The 26645-nt window shown below is 42.7% G+C and overlaps 1 protein-coding gene across 1 annotated transcript in view; it reads left to right on the plus strand.

Moving 5' to 3' along the window:
• The window catches only part of WWP1 (WW domain containing E3 ubiquitin protein ligase 1), a 711039-nt gene that overhangs the window by 353400 nt on the left and 330994 nt on the right, over positions 1–26645 (plus strand). The window contains exon 16 of the mRNA XM_069220436.1: positions 24626–24714. Within this exon, the coding sequence (XP_069076537.1) occupies positions 24626–24714 (89 nt within the window). The remainder of the gene's footprint in view (positions 1–24625; positions 24715–26645) is intronic.

Below are 26645 nucleotides of genomic sequence, written 5' to 3' on the forward strand. Positions count from 1 at the left end.
ATCAAAACCAACACGCAAGAACGGTGTTCACAACACATGAAATATGTCATAGAAACCCTCCACAAACTAGGTTTCTCACTCAACTACACAGTCACACCTTCAGCCGTGTCAAACACAGCAATACTTGGGGGCGACAATCAACACAATAAAAGGGATTGCCACTCCAAGTCCGCAAAGGGTACAGGCATTTCACAATGTAATACAGGCCATGTATCCAAAACAAAAGATACAAGTCAAGATGGTGATGAAACTACTAGGCATGATGTCCTCATGCATAGCCATTGTCCCAAGCGCAAGATTGCACATGCGGCCCTTACAACAGTGCCTAGCATCACAATGGTCACAGGCACAGGGTCAACTTCTAGATCTAGTGTTGATAGACCGCCAAACATACACCTCGCTTCAATGGTGGAACAATATAAATTTAAACCAAGGGCGGCCTTTCCAAGACCCAGTGCCTCAATACGTAATAACGACAGATGCCTCCATGATAGGGTGGGGAGCACACCTCAACCAACACAGCATCCAAGGACAATGGGACACTCAGCAGAGACTGTTTCACATAAATCACTTAAATCACTTAGAACTACTGGCAGTGTTTCTAGCTTTGAAAGCATTTCAACTTATAATAAGACACAAACACATTCTTGTCAAAACAGACAACATGACAACGATTTATTATCTGAACAAACAAGGAGGAACACACTCAACACAGTTGTGTCTCCTGGCACAAAAAATATGGCATTGGGCGATTCACAACCGCATTCGCCTAGTAGCACAGTATATTCTAGGGATTCAGAATCAGTTAGCAGACAATCTCTCTCGAGATCACCAGCAGATCCACGAATGGGAGATTCACCCCCAAATAATAAATACCTACTTCCAAAGATGGGGAACACCACAAATAGACCTATTTGCAACAAAAGAAAACGCAAAATGCCAAAACTTCGCATCCAGATACCCACAGGATCAGTCTCAGGGCAATGCATTATGGATGAGTTGGTCAGGGATATTTGCATACGCTTTTCCCCCTCTCCCACTCCTTCCATATCTGGTAAACAAATTGAGTCAAAACAAACTCAAACTCATACTAATAGCACCAACTTGGGCAAGACAACCTTGGTATACAACACTACTAGACCTCTCAGTAGTGCCTCATGTCAAACTACCAAACAGACCAGATCTGTTAACCCAACACAAACAACAGATCAGACACCCAAATCCAACATCCATGAATCTAGCAATTTGGCTCCTGAAGTCTTAGAATTCAGACATCTGGACCTCACACAAGAATGTATGGAGGTCATAAAACAAGCTAGGAAACCAACCACAAGACATTGCTATGCAAATAAATGGAAAAGATTTGTTTATTACTGCCATAATAAACAAATACAACCCTTACACGCATCTGCTAAACACATCGTCAGCTACCTACTGCACTTACAAAAGTCAAAGCTAGCTTTTTCATCTATTAAAATTCATCTCACCGCTATTTCAGCTTATCTGCAAATTACGCATTCAACATCACTATTTAGGATCCCAGTCATAAAAGCTTTTATGGAGGGTCTGAAAAGAATTATCCCACCAAGGACGCCACCAGTTCCTTCGTGGAACCTTAACATTGTCTTAACACGACTCATGGGTCCACCGTTTGAACCCAGGCACTCATGTGAAATACAATACTTAACATGGAAAGTAGCATTTCTAATTGCCATCACATCTCTAAGAAGAGTAAGTGAGATACAAGCATTTACCATACAAGAACCATTTATTCAAATACACAAGCATAAAGTAGTTTTACGAACAAATCCTAAGTTCTTACCAAAAGGTATATCACCGTTCCACTTGAATCAAACAGTAGAACTACCAGTGTTCTTTCCAGAGCCAGATTCTGTAGCTGAAAGAGCACTACATACATTAGACATCAAAAGAGCGTTAATGTACTACATTGACAGAACAAAACAAATTCGAAAAACGAAACAATTATTAGTTGCTTTCCAAAAACCTCATACAGGAAACCCAATATCCAAACAAAGCATTGCTAGATGGATAGTTAAATGCATTCAAACCTGTTATCTCAAAGCAAAAAGAGAACTGCCTATAACACCAAAGGCACACTCAACTAGAAAGAAAGGTGCTACCATGGCCTTTCTAGGAAATATTCCAATGACTGAAATATGTAAGGCAGCCACATGGTCTATGCCGCATACGTTTACCAAACACTACTGCGTGGATGTGTTAACAGCACAACAAGTCACAGTAGGACAAGCAGTACTACGAACTTTATTTCAAACAACTTCAACTCCTACAGGCTGAACCACCGCTTTTGGGGAGATAACTGCTTACTAGTCTATGCAAAGCATGTGTATCTGCAGCTACACATGCCATCGAACGGAAAATGTCACTTACCCAGTGTACATCTGTTCGTGGCATGAGACGCTGCAGATTCACATGCGCCCACCCGCCTCCCCGGGAGCCTGTAGCTGTTTCGAAGTTGATCTTGAACATTTGTAAATTTGTAAATATATCACTTTAAACCACATTATGTACATACATATTTACTCCATTGCATGGGCACTATTACTATAATACACAACTCCTACCTCACCCTCTGCGGGGAAAACAATCTAAGATGGAGTCGACGCCCATGCGCAATGGAGCCAAAAGGGGAGGAGTCCCTCGATCTCGTGACTTGAAAAGACTTCTTAGAAGAAAAACAACTTGTAACACTCCGAGCCCAACACTAGATGACGGGATGTGCAAAGCATGTGAATCTGCAGCGTCTCATGCCACGAACAGATGTACACTGGGTAAGTGACATTTTCCATACAGAGAGAGAGAGAGAGTGTGTGTGTGTGTGATGGAGAAATATTAAAATATCTATATATTCTCCCCCCCCCCCAAAAGCAAAGATTACAGGGACGTTGTAATTAGCTAATAGAATTTTAAAAAAACTTAGAAATTCACTAAAAAACAAGGGTTACAGGGACGTTATTCTTGGGTTCGGATTTTGCACTCATAAAGTAGAAATTAATGATTTATAGTTGGTTAGCTCAAGAAGCTATACCTCGTGCCATAAGGTAATAACTCACACCTTCACCATGTACTGCTTATTTCCCTAGGTATTACATCACTCATAGAATTTCCCTTGACATCATTGATAATATCATTGTAACTTTCACAAAACAATTCTTGAAACGAAAACTGCGTGGCTGGGGCGTGAGTCACAGCTACCTTAGGTCATTTATATTGTAACTAAAATCTGTTATCCCACTTCATACCCTCTCCTTTTTGTGACCCTCAAACCTTGCCATCCACTACAATGCATTTCAGTTGGGTCTATGTCCCAGACTCCTTTAGTGGCTGCCACAGCATCTTATGTGTATTACCTACTGGCCGACAGTAGGTAGTTCTAGTTAGAACCTAGGTTTCATAGAAAACTCGTTTTTTGACTTGCCTATATTTTTGGCACCGTTTCACAAGTCTTCATGTAATTTTCCAGTGAAAAGTGCGCTTTACGGTCTTGTGCATGGAAACACTTGGGATGATCTGTCAAGTGGGTGCCGAATGTTTATTCCCATAGATTCTTTAGACATACCTGCAGCCCATACTGCTGGATGCACTTACCCCATATTTTGCAAAAAAGTAACTTTTTTTCTGTAGACCGTGCTTTTTAAAGAATTTGCTGTAAATCCATTCAGTAGTTTTCGAGATATTAAAGGAAAATAAATTGTATATCTAGGACCGCAGATCTAGGGAGATCTTCTGTTGAGATCTGATTGGCTGCCAACACTTCAAACAAGAAGAAAGCATTACAAAAAAAGGGGGGGCAGCATATGTATGCCCTACCCTCCTGACCTGGGTCCAGGAGCCCTCCTGGGCCCCCACCAGAACTAAAAAGTATTAAAAAAAAAAAAAAAAAAAAAAAAATCTTGGAGAAGTCTGCGGCTGTATCCACACCTCCTGGGGCTTCAGAAAAAAAAAAAGAATAGGGGACTCCGGGGACCACCACCAACCAAGGGCTACATCTAAAAAATATGTGGGGGCCGTGTGGACCCCCCCCCCCGGGCAACATATTGTAAATTACATTGTGTGGACAGGCTGTGGACTCCTCAGCCCAAGGGAGCATCACCTCCTCAGGGGTAAAAAAAAAAAAGAAAAAAGGGTGTTTTGAGGGGTGGGGGTGTTTGGCGCTCAGATCCCCCTGGGCCCCTGGAACCACCACCGCCCTGGGGTCAATATGTTTTTTTTTTTTTTATTTGTGCCATATACAACCCTGGGGACTACATTCTTCCCTTAGTGAATCTGTGGCAATCAAAGTAGGGTGCCATGCACACCACTTCCTGGTGCCATACTTAGCCCGAGGGCTCGTCACCCAACAGGGACGGCTCCTGTATCTGTTTCCTTGTCAGCTCCCACCAAGCAAAAGCAAACATAACTCTGCTCCCAGCAAGCCAGAGCGTTAAAACTGCTCCTGCTTGTTGGGAGGAGAGTTTTCATCTCTTTCCCTACCCACTGTCAAGCAGGCAGGGAAAGAGATAAAAACAATTTCAGCTCACTCAGGAAGTGGAGAGCTGACTGGGATTGCAGGGGCCTTGAGCCTCCCCCTGCTGTCTCCATCAAGGAAAAGTTGGGTGCCCTAGGTGAGGCCATGGCTCCCACCAGGATGTGGGCGGGCCTTGGGGGATGGGCTCCCTGGGGCCTAAATGTACTAGGGAGGGAGGCCACATGACCCCACCCTTTTTTAATAGAAAAAGTGGCCCAGGAAGGGGTGTTCTCGGGGCCCTGGGGTGGTCTGTGTACACCCCCCCCCTAATTTATTTAAAGTAGCCCTGGGAGGGAGGTGGTGGTTTCCCTGTGGGGGGGGGGGTCCAAGCAGACCCCCGTACTTATTAAATGTAGCCCCGTGAAGGTGGTAGGCCTGGGGTGTCTTGAGGTGGGGTGGTACACTCACCCCATCCCCCCCGAAAAAAAATTATTAGGTAGCCTGAAGGTGGTGGCAGAGGGGGTCAGGAGGGGGGGTCCACATGCGCCCCTCCCCCCCCCCCATATATTTATCAAACTTAGCCTCAGAATGATAGTGGTCCCAAGGGAGGGGTGCGTGCGGTCCCCCTAATTATTTTTTATTTGTTGCCCCAGGAAGATGGTAGCCATTGGTGCCTGGCTGGGGTCTGTTTGGCCCCCCAACAATTTTTATTAGGTAACAGTTTGTTAGTGGTGGTCCCCAGGGGCGGGACGTGTCTGTGAGCACCCCCCCAATCATCTTTTAATAGGTAGGTCCGGGGAGGTGATGGTCCGAGGGGGTTCAGCATGGCCCCAAATTATATATGTATATAGATATATATACGTGTGTGTGTGCATATATATATATATATATATATATATATATATATATATATATATATATATATATTTGATGGCATGTGTAGCTGCAGATACACATGCTTTGCACATCCCGCCATCTAGTGTTGGGCTCGGAGTGTTACAAGTTGTTTTCTTCGAAGAAGTCTTTTCGAGTCACAAAATCGAGGGACTCCTCCCATTTCGGCTCCATTGCGCATGGGCGTCGACTCCATCGTAGATTGTTTTTTTTCCGCCATCGGGTTCGGACGTGTTCCTTTTCGCTCCGTGTTTCGGGTCGGAAAGTTAGTTAGAATCTCGGAAAAATGGTCGGTATTGTTTGCATTCAGTATCGGGTTAGTTACAACAGATCAACACCGACTTTTGAAGAGCTCTGGTGGCCCTTTGTTTTTTTTTCGATCCCCCGTCGGGGCCTTGCGGCCCGGCCACGTGTCTCTTCAAGGCTGATGGAACGGACCCCATTCCGCTTCTGCCCAAAATGTCACAACAAGTATCCGTATACAGATCAGCATCTGGTCTGTAACTTGTGTTTGTCTCCAGAGCACAAGGAAGATACTTGTGAAGCCTGTCGAGCGTTTCGGTCGAGGAAGACATTAAGAGACCGAAGAGCGAGAAGACTGCAGATGGCGTCGGCGCCAACAGGACAAGGGCGTTTCGAGGAGGAAGAAGAAACCTTCTCCATTCAGGAGTCGGACTCAGACGAGCTCGATCCCGAAGAAACGCCGAAAACCGTGAGTAAGACGTCGAAACATAAAACTCACGAGAAGACCACAAAAGCCCAGGGGACGCCACAGCCAACAGGCCATGGCTTAACCCGAAAAATAGGTGACCGATCATCGGCACCGAAAAAGGGCACGCTTGTGTCGAAGTCATCCGACTCCGGTCGAGATACCGGCACACAGCAATCTCGGGCCCGAGACAGCGCTTCCGAGCAAGTTCGGCACCGAGACAGTGGCACTGAAATGGGTCGTCACCGAGACACCACGACTCCTTAAATAAAGAAGGTTTCGTCGGAGCCCAAAAAGGCGACCGAAAAGGTTTTGATTCCGAAACATCCAGCCTCGGAACCGAAAACAGGTTCCTACACAGAGGAACAGGGATTGTCCTCCCAAATGCAAGGACATAAGTTCGGAGAAGAACTTGAATCAATGGAGCCAGATAACACTCAAAGGAGGCTCCACATTCAAAAGGACACAGGGAAGATAAGCACTCTTCCCCCAATTAAAATGAAAAGAAGACTTGCCTTTCAAGAAAAGGACAAGCAGCCACAGGCAAAGGTGGCAAGACGAACAACTCCGCCACCATCTCCACCACCATCAATGCACACATCACCGGTAGCCACTCCACCACTGTTGCAATCCCCGACTCATACTGCAATGAGTCAAGATGGTCCCGACGCATGGGACCTTTATGATGCTCCGGTATCAGATAACAGCCCAGACTGTTACCCTGCGAGGCCGTCGCCACCTGAAGACAGTACATCCTACACGCAGGTGGTCTCAAGGGCAGCTGCTTTTCATAACGTCACCTTGCATGCAGAACCAATTGAGGATGACTTTTTGTTTAATACACTATCCTCCACTCATAGCCAATACCAAAGCTTACCTATGCTCCCTGGAATGCTAAAACACTCCAAACAAGTATTTCATGATCCTGTAAAAGGCAGGGCCATAACTCCAAGGGTGGAGAAAAAGTACAAGCCACCGCCAACAGACCCTGTTTATATTACGCAGCAATTAACACCAGACTCTGTGGTTGTTGGGGCAGCTCGCAAGAGAGCAAACTCTCATACCTCAGGAGATGCTCCACCTCCAGAAAAGGAGAGTCGCAAATTCGACGCTGCAGGGAAAAGGGTTGCAGCACAAGCAGCAAACCAATGGCGCATTGCCAACTCACAAGCACTTCTGGCAAGATACGATAGAGCTCATTGGGACGAAATGCAGCATTTCATAGAACACTTACCCAAAGAGTTCCAGAAAAGGGCACAACAAGTGGTGGAGGAAGGACAAAGTATCTCAAATAATCAGATACGGTCAGCAATGGATGCAGCAGATACAGCTGCAAGGACAGTAAATACTGCAATAACAATAAGGAGACACGCATGGTTGCGTACGTCAGGATTCAAGCCGGAAATACAACAAGCCGTGCTGAATATGCCTTTTAATGAACAGCAGTTGTTTGGGCCGGAGGTGGACACTGCTATTGAGAAACTCAAAAAAGACACTGATACGGCAAAAGCCATGGGCGCACTCGACTCCCCACAGAGCAGAGGCACATTTCGCAAGACACAATTTAGGGGATGGTTTTGAGGTCAACCTACAGAAGCCACAACCTCACAAGCAAGGCCCACTTATCAAAGCCAATATCAGCGGGGAAGTTTTCAGGGGCAATATAGAGGGGGACAATTCCAAAAGAATAGAGGGAAGTTCCAAAGCCCCAAAACTCTTCAAAACAAGCAGTGACTTCCAAGTCACACATCCCCAACACATAACACCTGTGGGGGGGAGACTAAGCAATTTTTACAAACATTGGGAGGAGATAACAACAGACACTTGGGTACTGGCAATTATCCAGCATGGTTATTGCATAGAATTTCTCAAATTCCCTCCAAACGTCCCACCGAAAACACACAATATGTCAAAACAACACATGGATCTTCTAGGACTAGAGGTCCAGGCATTGCTACAGAAAGGAGCAATAGAATTAGTACCAATCCAACAGAAAGGAACAGGAGTTTACTCTCTGTACTTTCTCATACCCAAAAAGGACAAAATACTAAGACCTATATTAAGAACATTAAATACCTACATCAAATCAGACCACTTTCACATGGTGACATTACAAGACGTAATCCCACTGCTCAAACAAGACTACATGACAACACTAGACCTCAAGGATCCATATTTCCATATACCAATACATCCTTCACACAGAAAGTACCTAAGATTTGTATTCCAAAGGGTACACTGCCAATTCAAAGTGTTGCCATTCGGAATAACTACTGCGCCAAGAGTCTTTACAAAATGCCTGGCAGTAGTAGCTGCGCATATCAGAAGGCAGCAAATACATGTGTTCCCGTACCTAGACGATTGGTTAATCAAAACCAACACACTAAAACGGTGTTCACAACACACAAAGTACGTCATAGAAACCCTACACAAACTAGGTTTCTCAATCAACTACACAAAATCACACCTTCAGCCATGTCAGACACAGCAATACTTAGGGGCAACAATCGACACAGCAAGAGCGATTTACACGCCAAGTCCACAAAGAGTACAAGCATTTCACAATGTAATACAGGTCATATATCCAAACCAAAGGATACAAGTCAAAATAGTAATGAAACTACTAGGCATGATGTCCTCATGCATAGCCATTGTCCCAAACGCAAGATTGCACATGCGGCCCTTACAACAGTGCCTAGAATCACAATGGTCACAGGCACAGGGTCAACTTCTAGATCTAGTGTTGATAGACCGCCAAACATACACCTCGCTTCAATGGTGGAACAATATAAATTTAAACCAAGGGCGGCCTTTTCAAGACCCAGTGCCTCAATTCGTCATAACTACAGATGCCTCCATGATAGGGTGGGGAGCACACCTCAATCAACACAGCATTCAGGGACAATGGAACACTCAGCAAAAACAGTTTCACATAAATCACCTAGAACTATTGGCAGTATTTCTAGCGTTAAAAGCTTTTCAACCAATAATAATCCACAAACACATTCTTGTCAAAACAGACAACATGACAACAATGTATTACCTAAATAAACAGGGAGGGACACACTCAACACAGTTGTGTCTCCTGACACAGAAAATATGGCATTGGGCGATACACAACCACATTCGCCTATTAGCACAGTTTATTCCAGGAATTCAGAATCAATTAGCAGACAATCTCTCTCGGGATCACCAACAAATCCACGAATGGGAGATTCACCCCCAAGTTCTACAGACGTACTTCCAAAATTGGGGGACACCACAAATAGACCTATTTGCAACAAAAGAAAACGCAAAATGCCAAGGCTTCGCATCCAGGTACCCACAAGATCAGTCTCTGGGCAATGCATTATGGATGAGTTGGTCAGGGATATTTGCATACACTTTTCCCCCTCTCCCACTCCTTCCATATCTAGTAAACAAGTTGAGTCAAAACAAACTCAAACTCATAGCACCAACTTGGGCAAGACAACCTTGGTACACAACACTACTAGACCTCTCAGTAGTACCTCATGCCAAACTACCAAACAGACCAGATCTGTTAATTCAACACAATCAACAGATCAGACACCCCAATCCAGCATCGCTGAATCTAGAAATTTGGCTCCTGAGGTCTTAGAGTTTGGACACTTAGACCTTACACAAGAATGTATGGAAGTCATAAAACAAGCTAGGAAACCAACCACTAGACATTGCTATGCAAATAAGTGGAAAAGGTTCGTTTATTATTGCCATAATAATCAAATTCAACCTTTACATGCATCTGCTAAAGACATCGTAAGCTACCTGCTACATTTGCAAAAGTCAAAACTAGCTTTTTCATCCATTAAGATACATCTTACCGCAATTTCAGCTTACCTGCAAATTACCCACTCAACCTCATTGTTTAGGATACCAGTCATTAAAGCCTTTATGGAAGGCCTAAAAAGAATTATACCACCAATAACACCACCAGTTCCTTCATGGAACCTCAACATTGTCTTAACACGACTCATGGGGCCACCTTTTGAGCCCATGCACTCATGTGAAATGCAATATTTAACATGGAAAGTTGCATTTCTAATTGCCATCACATCTCTAAGAAGGGTAAGTGAAATCCAAGCATTTACCATACAAGAACCATTTATTCAAATACACAAGCATAAAGTAGTTCTTCGAACAAATCCAAAATCCTTACCAAAAGTCATATCACCGTTCCACTTGAATCAAACAGTAGAACTACCAGTGTTCTTCCCACAACCAGATTCTGTAGCTGAGAGAGCACTACATACGTTAGACATCAAAAGAGCGTTAATGTACTACATTGACAGAACCAAACAAATTCGGAAAACAAAACAATTTGTTGCTTTCCAAAAACCTCATTCAGGAAATCCAATTTCTAAACAAGGCATTGCTAGATGGATAGTTAAATGCATTCAAACCTGTTATCTCAAAGCAAAGAGACAACTGCCTATTACACCAAAGGCACACTCAACTAGAAAGAAGGGTGCTACCATGGCCTTTCTAGGAAACATTCCAATGACTGAGATATGTAAGGCAGCCACATGGTCTACGCCTCATACGTTTACCAAACACTATTGCGTGGAAGTGTTAACAGCACAACAAGCCACAGTAGGCCAGGCAGTACTACGAACTTTGTTTCAAACAACTTAAACTCCTACAGGCTGAACCACCGCTTTTGGGGAGATAACTGCTTACTAGTCTATGCAAAGCATGTGTATCTGCAGCTACACAGGCCATCGAACGGAAAATATCACTTACCCAGTGTACATCTGTTCGTGGCATGAGACGCTGCAGATTCACATGTGCCCACCCGCTTCCCCGGGAGTCTGTAGCCGTTTCGGAGTTGATCTTGAACATTTGTAAATTTGTAAATATATCACCTTAAACTACATTATGTACATACATGTTTACTCCATTGCATGGGCACTATTACTGTAATACACAACTCCTACCTCACCCTCTGCGGGGAAAACAATCTAAGATGGAGTCGACGCCCATGCACAATGGAGCCGAAATGGGAGGAGTCCCTCGATCTCGTGACTCGAAAAGACTTCTTCGAAGAAAACAACTTGTAACACTCCAAGCCCAACACTAGATGGTGGGATGTGCAAAGCATGTGAATCTGCAGCATCTCATGCCACGAACAGATGTACACTGGGTAAGTGACATTTTCCACACACATATATATATATATATATATATATATATATATATTCGGTGGCATGTGTAGCTGCAGATACACATGCTGTGCATTATCCTGCCATCTAGTGTTGGGCTCGGAGTGTTACAAGTTGTTTTTCTTCGAAGAAGTCTTTTCGAGTCACGAGACCGAGTGACTCCTCCCTTTCGGCTCCATTGCGCATGGGCGTCGACTCCATCTTAGATTGTTTTCTTTCCGCAATCGGGTTTGGACGTGTTCCTCTTCGCTCCGTATTTCAAATCGGGAAAGTTAGCTAAATTATTGAAAATTCAATGGTATTGTTATCGTTCGGTACCGTGTTAGTGTATCAGCACTGACATCAATAGCGCTCTGGCGGCCCTTCGGGGCTTCCGTTCTTCACTGAGGCCTGGTCGGCCCGACCACACCCGTCGTCCCAGACTAATGGGCCGGACCCCCTTCCGCTTCTGTCCTAAGTGTCGTTCGAAGTATCCTTGTACAGACCAGCACAGGGTCTGTAATCTGTGTTTATCACCTGAACTTGCGAGGCTTGTCGAGCGTTTCGATCGAAAAAGACCTTGAGAGATCGACGCGCAAGAAGACTACAAATGGCGTCGACACCGAAAGAGCAACTCGACCTCGGAGAGGAGGAAAGCATTTCCATCCAGGGGACGGACTCGGATGAATCCGAAAGTGAACGACCCTCGACGGTGCAGCGAACAGTGAGTAAACCTGCCCCGTCTAAAACTCACACAAAGACATTTAAGGCCATGGGGACGCCAGCAGGCCATGGCTTAACCCACTGAAAAGAAGGTGACCAAACATCGGCACCGAAAAAGGCCAGAGAATTGCTGAAGACTTCCGACTCCGGTCGAGATTCCGGCACCAAACGATCTTGACACCAAGAGTTCGATTCGCCCAAAGTAAGGAAAATATCTTCGGAACCGAAAAAAACTATACCTGAAACCTCGGTACCGAAAAAGCGGCTTCGGAGCAGAGAAGAAGCTCTTATACAGAAGAGCAAGGACTTTCCAGCCAATTCAAGGAAAGACATAGATTTGAGCAGGAGTTAGGTATGGAAGAACCGGACCATACACAAAGGAGATTACATATCCATAAAGAGACTGGAAAAATACAAACTTTACCTCCACTCAAATCTAAAAGGAAACTTGCATTTCAAGAGACAGAAATGCAACCTAAGGCAAAGGTGGTTAGAGAAAAATCCCCACCACCAAGGTCATCACCACAACTGTCCCCACCGCACTCTCCACAACTGTCACCAGTGGGAACACCTACAGTGCAGTCACCCACACATACTGGGATGACACAGGATGATGCTGATGCATGGGACTTATATGATGCACCAGTATCGGATAACAGTTGGGATTGTTATCCAACAAAGCAGTCACCACCAGAAGACAGTACTGCATATACGCAGGTACTATCCAGGGCAGCTACGTTCCACAACTTAGCAATGCACACAGAGCCAGTGGAGGATGATTTCCTGTTTAACACTTTGGCATCCACCCACGCTTCCTATCAGAGTCTGCCAATGCTCCCGGGCATGCTCAAGCATGCGAAACAGGTCTTCCAGGAGCCTGTAAAGTGAAGGGCTATCACGCCTAGAGTTGAGAAGAAGTACAAACCTCCCCCCAACGGATCCAGTGTTCATAACACAACAACTTACATCGGACTCAGTGGTTGTAGGGGCGGCAAGAAAGAGCAAACTCTCAATCGTCAGGAGACGCTCCACTGCCTGACAAAGAAAGCAGAAAGTTCGATGCAGCGGGCAAATGAGTGGTAGCACAAGCAGCCAATCAATGGCGGATTGCAAATTTGCAAGCCCTACTTGCTCGCTACGACAGGGCACACTGGGACGAGATGCAACACATCATACAGCACTTGCCCAAGGAACACCAGAAACATGCCCAACAGGTAGTGGAAGAAGGACAGGCCATGTCTAACAACCAGATAAGGTCCGCACTAGACTCGGCAGACACGGCAGCACAAACTGTCAACACGTCTGTAAACATTCGCAGGAACGCATGGCTAAGAAGTTCTGGATTCTAGTCAGAGATTCAACAAGCGGTGTTGAACATGCCGTTTAATCAAGAACAGTTGGTTGGGCCGGAAGTTGACACAGCAATTGAGAAGTTGAAAAAAGACACAGACACGGCCAAAGCCATGGGCGCGCTTTATTCCCCACAAGTCAGAGGCACCTTTAGGAAACCACAATTCTGAGGAGGTTTTCGGCAATAAACATCAGAGCCTTCCACCTCTCAAACCAGACCCACCTATCGGGCACAATACCAAAGGGGAGGGTTTTGTGGTTCCTATAGAGGACAATTCCCAAGAGGAAGGGGAAAGATCCAAGCAACCAAACAGTAACTTCAATGTCACAAAACCCCAACAATTGTCACCAGTGGGGGGGAGGTTAACCACATATTATCAAAACTGGACACATATTACCACAGACGCATGGGTCCTATCAATTATCCAACATGGTTATTGCATAGAATTCACAAAATTCCCGCCAGATATGCCACCAAGAACGCACAATCTGTCCCAACAACACTTAGAACTATTACAAATATAGGTCCAAGCACTACTACAAAAACAAGCAATAGAGCTCGTACCCAATCATCAGAAAGGAACAGGCGTCTACTCACTATATTTCCTAATTCCAAAAAAGGACAAAACGTTAAGACTTATCTTAGATCTCAGAACACTGAATCTCTTCATCAAATCAGACCACTTCCACATGGTAACACTTCAAGACGTGGTTCCCTTATTAAAAAAGGAGAAATACATGACAACATTGGATCTCAAGGATGCGTATTTCCACATACCCATCCATTCTTCTCACAGAAAATACTTAAGGTTTGTAATGCACGGCGTACACTATCAATTCAAAGTGCTACAGTTCGGAATAACAACAGCACCAAGGGTATTCACAAAATGCCTAGCAGTAGGAGCCGCTCACATAAGGAGACCGCACATGCACGTATTCCCATATTTAGATGACTGGCTAATAAAAACCAACACTCAACAACCGTGTCTTCTTCACACGCAATAAGTCTTAGAAACTCTACACAAACTGGGGTTCTCTATAAATTACCAGAAATCACATCTGCAAACATCCCAAATACAACAATATTTGGGAGCAACACTCAACACACAAAGGGCAAATTTGCATTCCAAGTCCACAAAGGGTCGAAGCGTTCCAAAATGTAAGATCAAGCATACAGTCAAACCAACACTACCCAGTAAGGTTTGTAATTAAACTTCTAGGCATGATGTCTTCATGCATAGCCATTGTCCCAGATGCAAGATTACACATGCAGCCCTTACAACAGTGCCTAGCAAAACAATGGACACAAGCACAGTGTCAACTTCAAGATCTAGTGTTGGTAGACCGCCAAACACACTCCTCGCTTCAATGGTGGAACTCTATAAATTTAAACAAAGGGCGGCCATTCCAAGACCCAGTGCCTCAAGCTGTTATCACAACAGATACTTCCATGATGGGGTGGGGAGCACACCTCAACAAGCACAGCATACAGGGTCAATGGGACAATCAACAAAAACAACTTCACATAAATCATTTGGAACTGCTAGCGGTTTTTCTAGCATTAAAAGCATTTCAACCACTGGTAGCCCACAAACACATCCTTGTCAAAACCGACAACATGACAACAATGTATTATCTCAACAAACAAGGGGGGGGCACACTTGCCACAACTGTGTCTCTTAGCACAAAAGATTTGGCATTGGGCAATTCACAATCGCATTCGCCTAATAGCACAATACATACCAGGCATTCAGAATCAGTTAGCCGACAATCTCAGTCGAGATCACCAGCAAACTCACGAATGGGAAATTCATCCCCAGATCCTACAGGATCACTTCCTCCGCTGGGGAACACCAAACATAGACCTATTCGCAACAAAAGAAAACGCAAAATGCAAAAACTTTGCGTCCAGGTACCCACACCCTCAATCCAAGGGCAATGCACGATGGATCAGTTGGTCAGGGATATTTGCTTGCGCTTTTTCCCCTCTCCCACTCATTCCTTATCTGGTCAACAAACTAAGTCAAAACAAACTCAAACTAATACTCAGAGCACCAACCTGGGCTCGCCAACCGTGGTACACAACACTGTTGGACTTATCAGTAGTACCCCACATCAAATTACCAAACATACCAGATCTGTTAACACAACACAAACAACAGATCAGACACCCAAATCCAGCATCGCTCAGTCTAGCAATTTGGCTCCTGAATTCTTGGAATTCGGACATTTAAATCTTACACAAGAGTGTATGGAGGTAATTAAACAAGCGAGAAAACCTACAACAAGACATTGTTACACAAACAAAAGGAAAATATTTGTTTGCTACTGCCACACTAATCAAATTCAACCACTACATGCCTCCACAAAGGACATTGTAAGCTAATTATTACACTTACAAAAGTCTAATCTAGCATTCTCTTCCATTAAAATCCATCTCACTGCAATATCTGCCTATCTGCAGATTACACATACAACATCACTTTTTAGAATCCCAGTCATTAAAGCATTTATGGAGGGACTAAAAAGAATCATACCCCCAAGGACACCACCAGTACCTTCGTGGAACCTTACTATTGTATTAACACGACTCATGGGCCCACCATTTGAGCCCATGCATTCTTGTGAAATGCAATATCTGACTTGGAAAGTAGCCTTTCGAATAGCTATCACATCACTTAGAAGAGTGAGTGAAATACAAGCATTTACTATTCAAGAACCCTTTATACAAATACATAAGCATAAAGTGGTTCTCCGTACAAATCCAAAATTCTTACCAAAGGTCATATCACCATTCCACCTAAACCAAACTGTGAAACTCCCAGTCTTCTTTCCGCAACTAGACTCAGTAGCCGAAAGAGCCTTGCATACATTAGACATAAAAAGAGCACTAATGTATTACATTGACAGAACGAAACAATTTTGTAAAACATTGTTTGTAGCTTTCCAGAAACCTCATGCAGGTAATCCTATATACAAACAAGGCATCGGCAGATGGATAGTTAAATGTATTCAAACTTGCTATATTAAAGCAAAAAGAGAATTACCTATTACACCAAGAGCACATTCCATTAGAAAGAAAGGCGCCACAATGGCTTTTCTTGGGAATATACCTATGACAGAAATTTGTAAGGCAGCCACCTGGTCTACACCTCATACATTTACTAAGCATTACTGTGTAGATGTGTTAGCAACGCAACAAGCCACAGTAGGACAGGCTGTATTAAGAACATTATTTCAGACAACTTCAACTCCTACAGGCTAAACCACTGCTTTTTGGAGAGATTACTGCTTGGTAGTCTATGGACAGCATGTGTATCTGCAGCTACACATGCCACCGAATGGAAAATGTCACTTACCCAGTGTACATCTGTTCGTGGCATGAGACGCTGCAGATTCACATGCGCCCTCCCACCTCCCCGGTAGCCTGTAGCCATTTTTAGTTAAATTAAAATTGTAAATATGTAAATAAATATTCTTTTAATACACATTAGGTACATACATAACTACTCCATTGCATGGGCACCTCTAGTATACTCACAACTTCTACCTCCCCCTCTGCGGGGAAAACAATCTAAGATGGAGTCGAAGCCCATGCGCAATGGAGCCGAAAGGGAGGAGTCACTCGGTCTTGTGACTCGAAAATACTTCTTCGAAGAAAAACAACTTGTAACACTCCGAGCCAAACACTAGATGGCAGGATAATGCACAGCATGTGAATCTGCAGCATCTGTGGTGCGTGACATGGGGTTGAGGGATTATAGGTGTTAGGCCACATGGCCTGAAGTGTTGGTTATATTTGTGTATAGTAAGTATAATTACTTCACATAAAAAAATTAAAAAAATGGAAATTCACTGAAAACAACAAAGGTTACAGGGACATTATAGCTAAGAAGTAGAATAAAAAAAAAACATAGAAGTTCACTACAAAAAGCAAAGGTTAGAGGGACGTTTTTGTTAGGCTCACAATTTAAACGTACAAAACGATAGAAATTCAACTATTATAGTTAGTCATTTCAAGTAACTATAACTTGTGCCCTAAGGTAACTATAACGTGCACCTTCGCCATGCTCTGCTAAATAGCCTACATATTACAGCACTCATTACATCTTTGATAACATCATTGATAATATCACTTTAATATTTGCAGGACATTTTTTGAGAAAAAAACTGTACATGGCGGGTGAGCGAGTTATAGTTACCTTAGGGCACGAGTTATAGTTAGTCGAAATAACTCTAACTATAATCTGCTGAATTTCTATGGCTTTGTATGTTTAAAATGTTAGCCTAATTATAACGTTCCTAATATATTTACTCATAGTGCATTTTTCCCTACAATTAAGATCTAGTTCTCGTTTTCAGCTCTTTCGATCATTTTGAAGGTGCTATAATGTATATTGGTCCCAAGATGGCTGCCAGCACTTCCTAGTTTAAATGCTGGCAGCCAATCAGATCTCACCATGAGATCTGTGCTTGCACTCCACCCAAATATCTATATTACTAAAAAAAACTGATTGAATGGGTTTACACCAAATCACAAAAAGCACACTTTCTAGACCAAGATCTAGCTTTCTGCTAAATTTGGTGTAATTGCGTTCAGCTGTTCGGGCTGTTTTAGTGTTCAAAACACCTATGGGAAATTGAATGGGGAAAACGTGTTTTGGGACCGCCCCATTTCTTAGCTCCAGCTTGACACATCAGCCCAAAACTTTCAAGACATCGCCTGAAGTGAGTGACAAACTTATTTTGAAAATTGTGAGGATTCGTCAAACGGCGCCTGAGTTATTGGCAAAACAAAGCTTTTCCTATGGAAGCTAGATCCTAATTATAAATACCTTCTGGTGGCACATATATATTTATATGTAGATATATTGATAGACACAGACATCCACACAGTGGCAGTCACTACTGTGTAGTATTAGGTGGGTCAGTCTTTCTATAGGAGGGAGCTTTTTTTGTCTTGTTGATAACCTTCCAAATTCCAGAATTCTTCCTGGAAATTTCGGTGTCTTAGAACCAGCCATGGCTTTATTCTTAACTTGGGCTTATGTTAAGGCTGCACCATCTTGCCTACAGAAGAAATACAGACTTCCATATGAGGATTAGTTATTTCTTCACACGGACGCTACACTCTACTCCTTCATTAGGTCTCCTGCCTGAAAACTACTTGCCTCAGCCCATTATTCTACTGTTCCTTCTGACAATGAAAGTTAAAGGTTAGATTGCATTGATGGAGTGAGTGGCGCTTCTGCTGTCACTATGAAGACTGAGAGTGCATCTGCCCTTCTTGGGCTATATTTAGCAATTCATACCTTCCCAGACCCCAAGACTTCCAAGAATTTGTCAACAATGACATGATGGTGTCCAACCGGATCAACAGTGCTGCAGCTGAGACCTCCCCACTAGCAGCACGGATACTGTCATAGTTTAGCGCTACGTCACTCATCCTAGATTAAACTCACATGGCTGAAACCTGAAGCTCAGCGCATAATCCTAAACCTCCCTTTTTCTGGGAACACTTTATTTGATTCTCATGCTGATGAGATGTCTCACTTGAAGACTGACCTTGACGGTTTTTGTGCGGTCGGAGTGAAGAAGAAGATGAAAGAATATAGAATACATTTCTATAGGCCTTACAACAGCTGATATGTCTATCAGAGGGTTCAAACCTCTTATTGTCCTCAAGAACAGAGACAACAGCCCAACAGAGATCCACAACCGTGCCCCTAAACCACTAAACCAACCTCTGGTGTCAAGCAATAAATGCCCTCTTTCTTCCTCTCTGTTACCCACTCCAATAAGGGGAAGCATAATATCTTACGTGGAAGAGTGGAGAAATATGACAAATTGGGTTCTGAATGTTGTGGAAAATAAATACTGTTTCAGATTAAAGTATCTTCCACCAGCCATACCACTAAAGAAATCATCCCTGTTCTACCAAGAATTACTATGGCAGGAAATTTCAATCCTCTTGCAAAAACAGCAGTGGAAAACACCTCAACTACTCTCAAAGGAATGGGGATGTTTTCCCATTACTTTGTTGTGAAGAAGAAAGGAGGAAAAAGGAGTTCAGACCTATTCTAGACCTGAAACTAGCGAACAAGTGGGTTTGCAAAGAAAAGCTCAAAATGTTCTCTCTCGCAAATCAACCATCGACTACATGAGGGGACCTACTATCCTCAGTTGATCTGCAAGATACTTATTTTCACATCTCCATAGCCACGAAACAGTGAAAATTCCTAAGGTTCACACTAGGAAGAGACAGCTACCAATACAAAGTTCTCCCTTTGGTCTAAATTTACACCACAGACTTTCTCTATATGCATGGTGGTTGTTGCAGCTTACATCAGGAAAATTAGACTTTTGGTCTACCCATATCTAGATGACTGGTTCATTGAAGTGTTGTCTTACCAACATGTATGCCTGCTTTATCCAACTACTTTTATGACCCTCAATTGACTGGGGCTTCATATCAACCATGAAAAATCTATCTCAGTGCCAGTTCAAGTCAAACTCCCTACTTGTTCAAACAGACAATACGGTCACCATGCATTATCTAAACAAACAGGGAGGAATGTGATACGGACCTCTGTTTCTGGAGGCACAAACCATCAGGAAATGATTAATTTCCAGGAATATCAGTATCCCAGTTGTCCATCTTTCAGATATCCAGAATGTTCAAGTGGACACTCTCAGCAGAGCAATTCAAGAGAATCAGGAATGTGTGTTAAACAACTCCGTCTTTCAAGACCGGTTTTGCTACTGGGGTTTTTCCTCCAAAAGATATTTTCAAAGACAAAGAAAACTAAAAAATGCCCAAGTTTCACCTTGAGGTTTCATCAACCAGACAAGTTGGGAAATGCCTTATAGGTCAACTGGTAGGCAAATCTTTCTTTACACTTTTCCTCCAAATCCTCCTGTGCCAACAGTGGTCACCAAGCTGTCACTCGCAGGCCAGGATGCTTCTCATTGCTTTGGAGTGGCCCTGAAAATAAGGGCTCACAGATTTCCTTCACCTTTCAGAGCATTCCAAAGGGAGGCTGCTGTGCGAGCTGGAACTTCTTTCTAAATTCGGGGGGCCAGATTCAACACACCAAACTTCAGTCATTGAACTTGGCAGCTTGGCTTTTGAACTCTTACAAAATTATCACCTGGAGCTTCCACAGGAGTGTGTGGATGTTTTGAGAGATGCCAGAAGACCATCAACTAGAAAGTTGTGTTCTTTTAAATGGTAAAGATTCTGCATCTGGTGTGCTCAGTCCTCTCACCTGCCAAGAACAAGCAATTCTTCCATACCTACCACCTTTTTTGGCAAAAGCATAGCTGCAATTTTCATCTATTAAAATATATCTTACAGAAGTTTCAGCCTATGGAAAATGTCCTTCACAAATATCCTTTTTCAAAATGCCTGTGGTTGAGGTGTTCCTGGAGGGCATTAAGAAAGCCTATCCTCCTCTCAAATGACCTTCTCCTTCTTGGTAGTTAAATATTGTCCTTTCTCGCTTTGTGGGTCTCCCCTTCAAACCTGTACATAATGCTTGCATTCCACACCTATCCTGGAGGGCCTTCTTTTTTTTTTTAGGTGTCTATAACCTTGGCATGTAGAACTAGGAAGATCCAGGCCCTATGTTCCCACAAACTGTACACAGTATTTCATATTGCTAGGGTGATGAGTACCCATACTAAATTCCTCCCTAAAATAGTGCTGGATTTTCATGTCAATCAGACTAACCCCTTGCCTATCCTTTTTCAATGCCCCACATCTCCTGCAGAGAACTTTCTGCCTACTTTTGATGTGAGGGGGGTATTGAAGTTTTATCCAGACAGGACAAAACATTCGAGGAAATCAAAACTACCCTTTCTAAAATATGGCCCTTTACGGACAATGTTTGCCACTTCGAAACAATCCTTGTCTACATGAATTGTCTCCTGCAAAATCCTGTGTTGCCAGAAAGCCAACAAAACCTTACCTGGGAAGCCCATTCCACCAAAAGTAAAACACTAATTACTGAGATACCCAAAGCTGCAACTTGGAGATATGTTCATATCTTTACAAAGACACTGTTGTCTTGATTGGGATGTGATGGCAGATGCCAGGTCAAACTAGCCTCAAATCAGTTTGACTAAATGTACTACTTCTATTTCATCACTCAAAAGATTTTTCCAGCATTTCAGTGGAGATTCCCTGAGAGAGTAGTAGTATTACAGGTAAGACACAATACAGTTTTTTTGATTTGGTGTAAATCTGTTCAACCCTTTTTGAGCAATTAAAGTTCAGCGTTTATAGGTATGTTGCAAATGAAATAAACAACAGAAATTGAATTGACTGATTCACTGGATTTCTTTGGGACTGAAGAACCTGATTGGCAGCCACAACTTGGAAAAAAAAGTCCTGAAAATTTAAAAGCAAAAGTACTAACGGGCAGGGTAGGTATACCCAGTCTACCTGGGCATTTTGGCTTACAAATTAAATGTTGTCATGTTTGCACAGGCCTCTGTACAAGCCTCTGTGTGGTCTCCTGGGAGTGGAAGAGACCCAGAAAATAAGAAAATGTTATCAATGATTTTCATTGAGCATGTCATGAATGATGTAATAATTGAGGTCATAAGCAGTGCATGGTGGTGACACGTAGTTAGCTCGGTAAACTACAACTGGTGAATTATTTTGGATAAAATTGTATTTAACTGACATTTCCACCTAACCACAAACATTTGTAGGTGGCCTAATTAGCTGTAGCGTAAACATGGAGATTTACCGCACAGTTATGCATGATTTTGCTTAATTACGCAAGAAGAGTAATTCAACATTTAGCTCCATATTCTTAATGAAGAAAAAATGTCCCCTTGCATCAAAACAGACCAGAGGATGCTTTTTGCACTAAGAAATAGCACTAAAGTAAGCGCTAAATAATCTTCGAACATGAATATCCATTGGAGAAGTTGCTCGATAATCTTACTCTTGCGGCAGGTCCCAATTCACCTCCCCACCAACCACCCACACACCCAGCCACCCACCCACCCCAACATCTTCCTGACATTTAGCACTATTCTTTTAGGGCATAATGCAACATGAACAACAGCACAGGCAGCCGCATGTGCTCGCTAAATTTGTTGTTTCTATGATTATTTTTGCCACCCCAAATTATAGTTGTGAGGTTGCATAATCTAGTTGGTATCAGTAATTCCACTTCAGAGTGTAATGTGGAATTACCAAAATTACTCCCATTACTGAGGTGTGATTAAAATTATTCTCAGGCCTAACGCTAACTTCACTTTAAGCATTTTTTTCAGTGAATTTCTGAAGTTTTGTTAACATAAAGTTTGTCATATCTTTAAGTTTTATTTTTTGTTTTTGTATTCATTAACAATTATAATTGTAATTTTCACAGATTCACATATAAAGCACTGACCGTTATGGCATATTTGAGTACGAGGATTGTTCCATTGCTCAAATCACTCAGATGTAGCACCGCCATTCCCCCTGCCCCAACCCTTAGTTTACCCCCATCAACATATAAAGTATTGTGACCTAGTATCCGAGTCATCAGCTAATTTATCATTTGTCCTGACTGTTTTCATTCTGAGGTCTTCTGCAATCCTTCACTGCATTAGGTCTTTAACCCATGCCATGGGCGGGTTGTGCGATATATGCCAGTTTTATGGCAATCTGAGGTTTTGACAGTACTAAGCCCAACAGTTAAAACCTTTATCAGCGATTTCTTGGCTTTAGTAATAAGATTAAGTAAACAGTACTTAATAGACAGCTCTACAAACAACCCACAATATCACATAACTTATTTGTTACAGCCTGCCAGTACATTCGCAGTTGGTTACAATTCTAGGTCATATGCATGAAATTAACACATCTAGGGCATACAGACAGCCTTTCTGGGTATATTATTGACATTTTCAAAGGTGTCAAATGAATGCTGTGAAGGATATTACAGTATGTCAACTTGAGTCGTGCATTACTTGACATCTGTTGGACACTCCACTCTGTTGTACTCCACAACACTATGCAGCTGCCCTGTATGCCTTTGTACCCTAATCTACACCACTCTACAGCAATGTGCACCACTCTACTCTACTGCAGTGTACTCCATGCCACTGCGCTCTACTCCACTGTTCTGTGCTTTGCACAACTCTACTGTAGGTCACTGCACTCTGTTTCACTGTACTCTATGCCACTGTGCTGTACACTGATGTACTCTGTGCCACAAAACTTAATATAACTTGTACACCTCCGTACACAGTGTTGTGAACTGGCTAGGCAGACTAAATGAACTATAAATCGTGGCTTCACCATGCACTTCTTATACCCTTTCATATTGCATCACTTATAGGATATTGTATCATGGAATTGATAACAATATTCGTGACATCTCCAGTTACATCATTAATGAGAACACTGTGCATGTTAGCAGGCCATGTTACAGTTGATATAGTCTGCCTAGTAAGTTTTGGGTGGTGTGTAAATGATAACTGGAAGTTATGACTATAACTTTAAAATTTCCAGTATTTGTGTAGTTTAAGTTTATTTTGTATAGAACTAATTAAATAACTTTTTCTAATTATAACTTATCTTCAACCTTTATTGTTTTTTTTTCAACATGCCTATGCACACACTAACACAATTGCACTCGCACGCTCAGTATTCTTTTCCTCAATAGAGTGAATGAAACTTTACCAGGAGCAAATGGCGCTGGATGGAGCATAATGTAATGTGCTAGCACAGTTTGGTGAATTCGTGTTCAGTCTGAAAAACTTTGGTGATACACGTCGGAATTTTTTTTCTTTAGTCATCTGTGTCATTACCTCTTCTTTTACCTTCATCAACTTCCTTCACTATTCCCATCTATCAGCAACACATTTGTTGTGAACTGAACCTTGGGACATTTTTACTTTTTTTTGGTACAGTTTGGTGCGGGTTGGTTTTGGGGACAGTGGAATAATATATTTAAAAGTACCTTTTCACAGATGCTCACTTTGCAAGTGTAACTGCAGAGGCACTGGTCCTGCCTATGTAAAGCGTGAGTACCAGGTTTTTGGTTCTGTAGCTGGTAGGTGTTTATCGGAATACCATCTTCCAGTCCATTTTGGAGTGAAAATTGCTAGTTAAGTGTTCCTACACTTCCAAAAAGCCAATGAGATCCTGCTAGAGATAATGGATATAACACTGGTGATTTACACTATTTGTAGTCCTGGGGTACTTGGTGTTGCAGTTACTACAAGATTAATACATTACTTTATTATTAAAATCACTTAATGTGAACATTTAGCAGTTATTTCTTCATTATTTTACAGATTATGGCTTTAAAACCCTATGACCTTAGGAGGCGATTATATGTAATTTTCCGGGGAGAGGAAGGACTTGATTACGGTGGTCTGGCAAGGTAAATATATTATGTATACTTCCCAATAAGCACAGTTCGGTAAATGTTTTTCAAAGGATGTCTGTGAGAGATATATCTGTCCCTCTTTTATGACTGAATGTGTTTTATTTTACTGTAACCATATTTGACCTCGGAGGGATTGATTGGAGTCTTGTATCTTTGGACCAAACTCTCATGCTTTTAGTGACATCAAAATGCAGATGAGGTTTCCTTTAATAATCATTGTTCTTGTATGTGCGCATTCAGTCTGCAATGTTATGTTACTTTACCTGCTTTTATTTCTATAATGTCTGCATGCTTCGAGGTAACTACCTTGATTGGCAATTTTTAAAAGTGCAAAGAGCCTTTCACATCCGGTATCAGAGTGATTGTAGTATTTAACTTAACTTGCTACTATGTCCTCTAGAATGCACTACTCTGTTGCTATGTTGGTGGAGATTGGTAATTTTGCACCAAATTCAGAATAAAAGCAAAACAAAATGGCAGTGTATTTTTCCATAACTTAATCAGGTTTTCCTTAAATTAGGAATGGTTGCATCTTTATTGATTGTTGTGAAAAAGCAGCCACATCTGACAATTCTTTTTAAAGAGATTCCCGGCGAGAACGCGCCCTTTTGCAGGCTATACCGTTGAAATGAAAATCGAAAAAGCCAAAATTGAGTGGCCTGCTGGCAAACATGTACTTACCCCTGCACCGTATGTTGCTGGAGTGACTTGCCTCAGGTTGGCTCTGTTCTGTTTCTAGCCGATGTTGCTGGTGCTTCTGTGTGCCGCCTCGCCATGACTCAGTATGGATTGCACTTAGCTAATGCTACCTCGATAGCCAGAGCCCTGTGAAAAAGGGAGAAGGGCTGAGTAGTCTAGCGTAAAGATTCACAGGTTGTGCTTCTCCTGCTGCCTTACTCCATACATACTGTATCAGTCCATCCTTACATCTTTACAACTTCTAGTCTAGATTGTCAGCAGGAAATGCTTACTCATGCACTCACTGATAACTCCAGTTGCTTCTATTCAAGTGATGGCATAAGTATAAACCCATTATTGTGGGGCTTTATTAGATAACCAAGATACTGCATGTGGCACTTGACTCTCCAGGATTAACAAATCCAAGCAATCAAGGTTTGGATGTTGTAGATCAACAGGGATATTAGGAGCTCTGATACAGTATGACATAATTAAAGGGATGCTTCCAAACTCAAGTTCCTCACTTTTAGAATATTCCCCAGATGCAAGACTGGATCCAGAATTTTTCACAGTAGTGCTCCCGGGCACTGCCTTATGATGGTGCCAGGTGGCTCTTTGTTAGCCTTGTTCCACCTGGGAAATTATGAAGCGCAGCAGCATATAGGCACCATCCTGCACTTTGATGTCCATTCCTTTCTTTATGTGCATTTAAATGAGGATCTAGAGCTCTGCTTCCTTTTACGTTGTTACACAAATTATTTTTCCAGGGTGCAAGGGAACAATGTCCCCACTACAGACTACAACGTTCAAACCGTACTGTGACTGTCTGAAACAGATGTCATTGACTGTCCCACAAAAGATGTTCCTCTGGTGTTTGGACTCGGAGCACAACTCTGTTGTGAGAAAAATCTGCATTCATGTACTCAAAGTTTGAGTACGAAACTGTACTTTGAGGAGCATCTAAATAAGGTACAGACCTGACGTACGTCCTGCTCCAAGTTGAGAGCACAATACCACTCACGAGATCCCTCCTGTGTCAGGTCTCCTTGTAGTTCAGATCGTCTAAGAAGCAGCATAAGAAGTCTAAGCAGGACTCGACCCCCTCCTGTCAATCTCAGGCCATAATGAAGTTGGCAGGGCATCAAGGTGCTAATCGATCTCACTTCAGATCCCAGATTGAAGAGCCAAATTCACAACTGGTACTGATGGGCCCTCAATTTCTCAGGCCATTGGTGACGCCACAGCAG

This window comes from Pleurodeles waltl, chromosome 2_2 (genome assembly GCF_031143425.1).
Source record: "Pleurodeles waltl isolate 20211129_DDA chromosome 2_2, aPleWal1.hap1.20221129, whole genome shotgun sequence".
Taxonomy (NCBI): Eukaryota; Metazoa; Chordata; class Amphibia; order Caudata; family Salamandridae; genus Pleurodeles; species Pleurodeles waltl.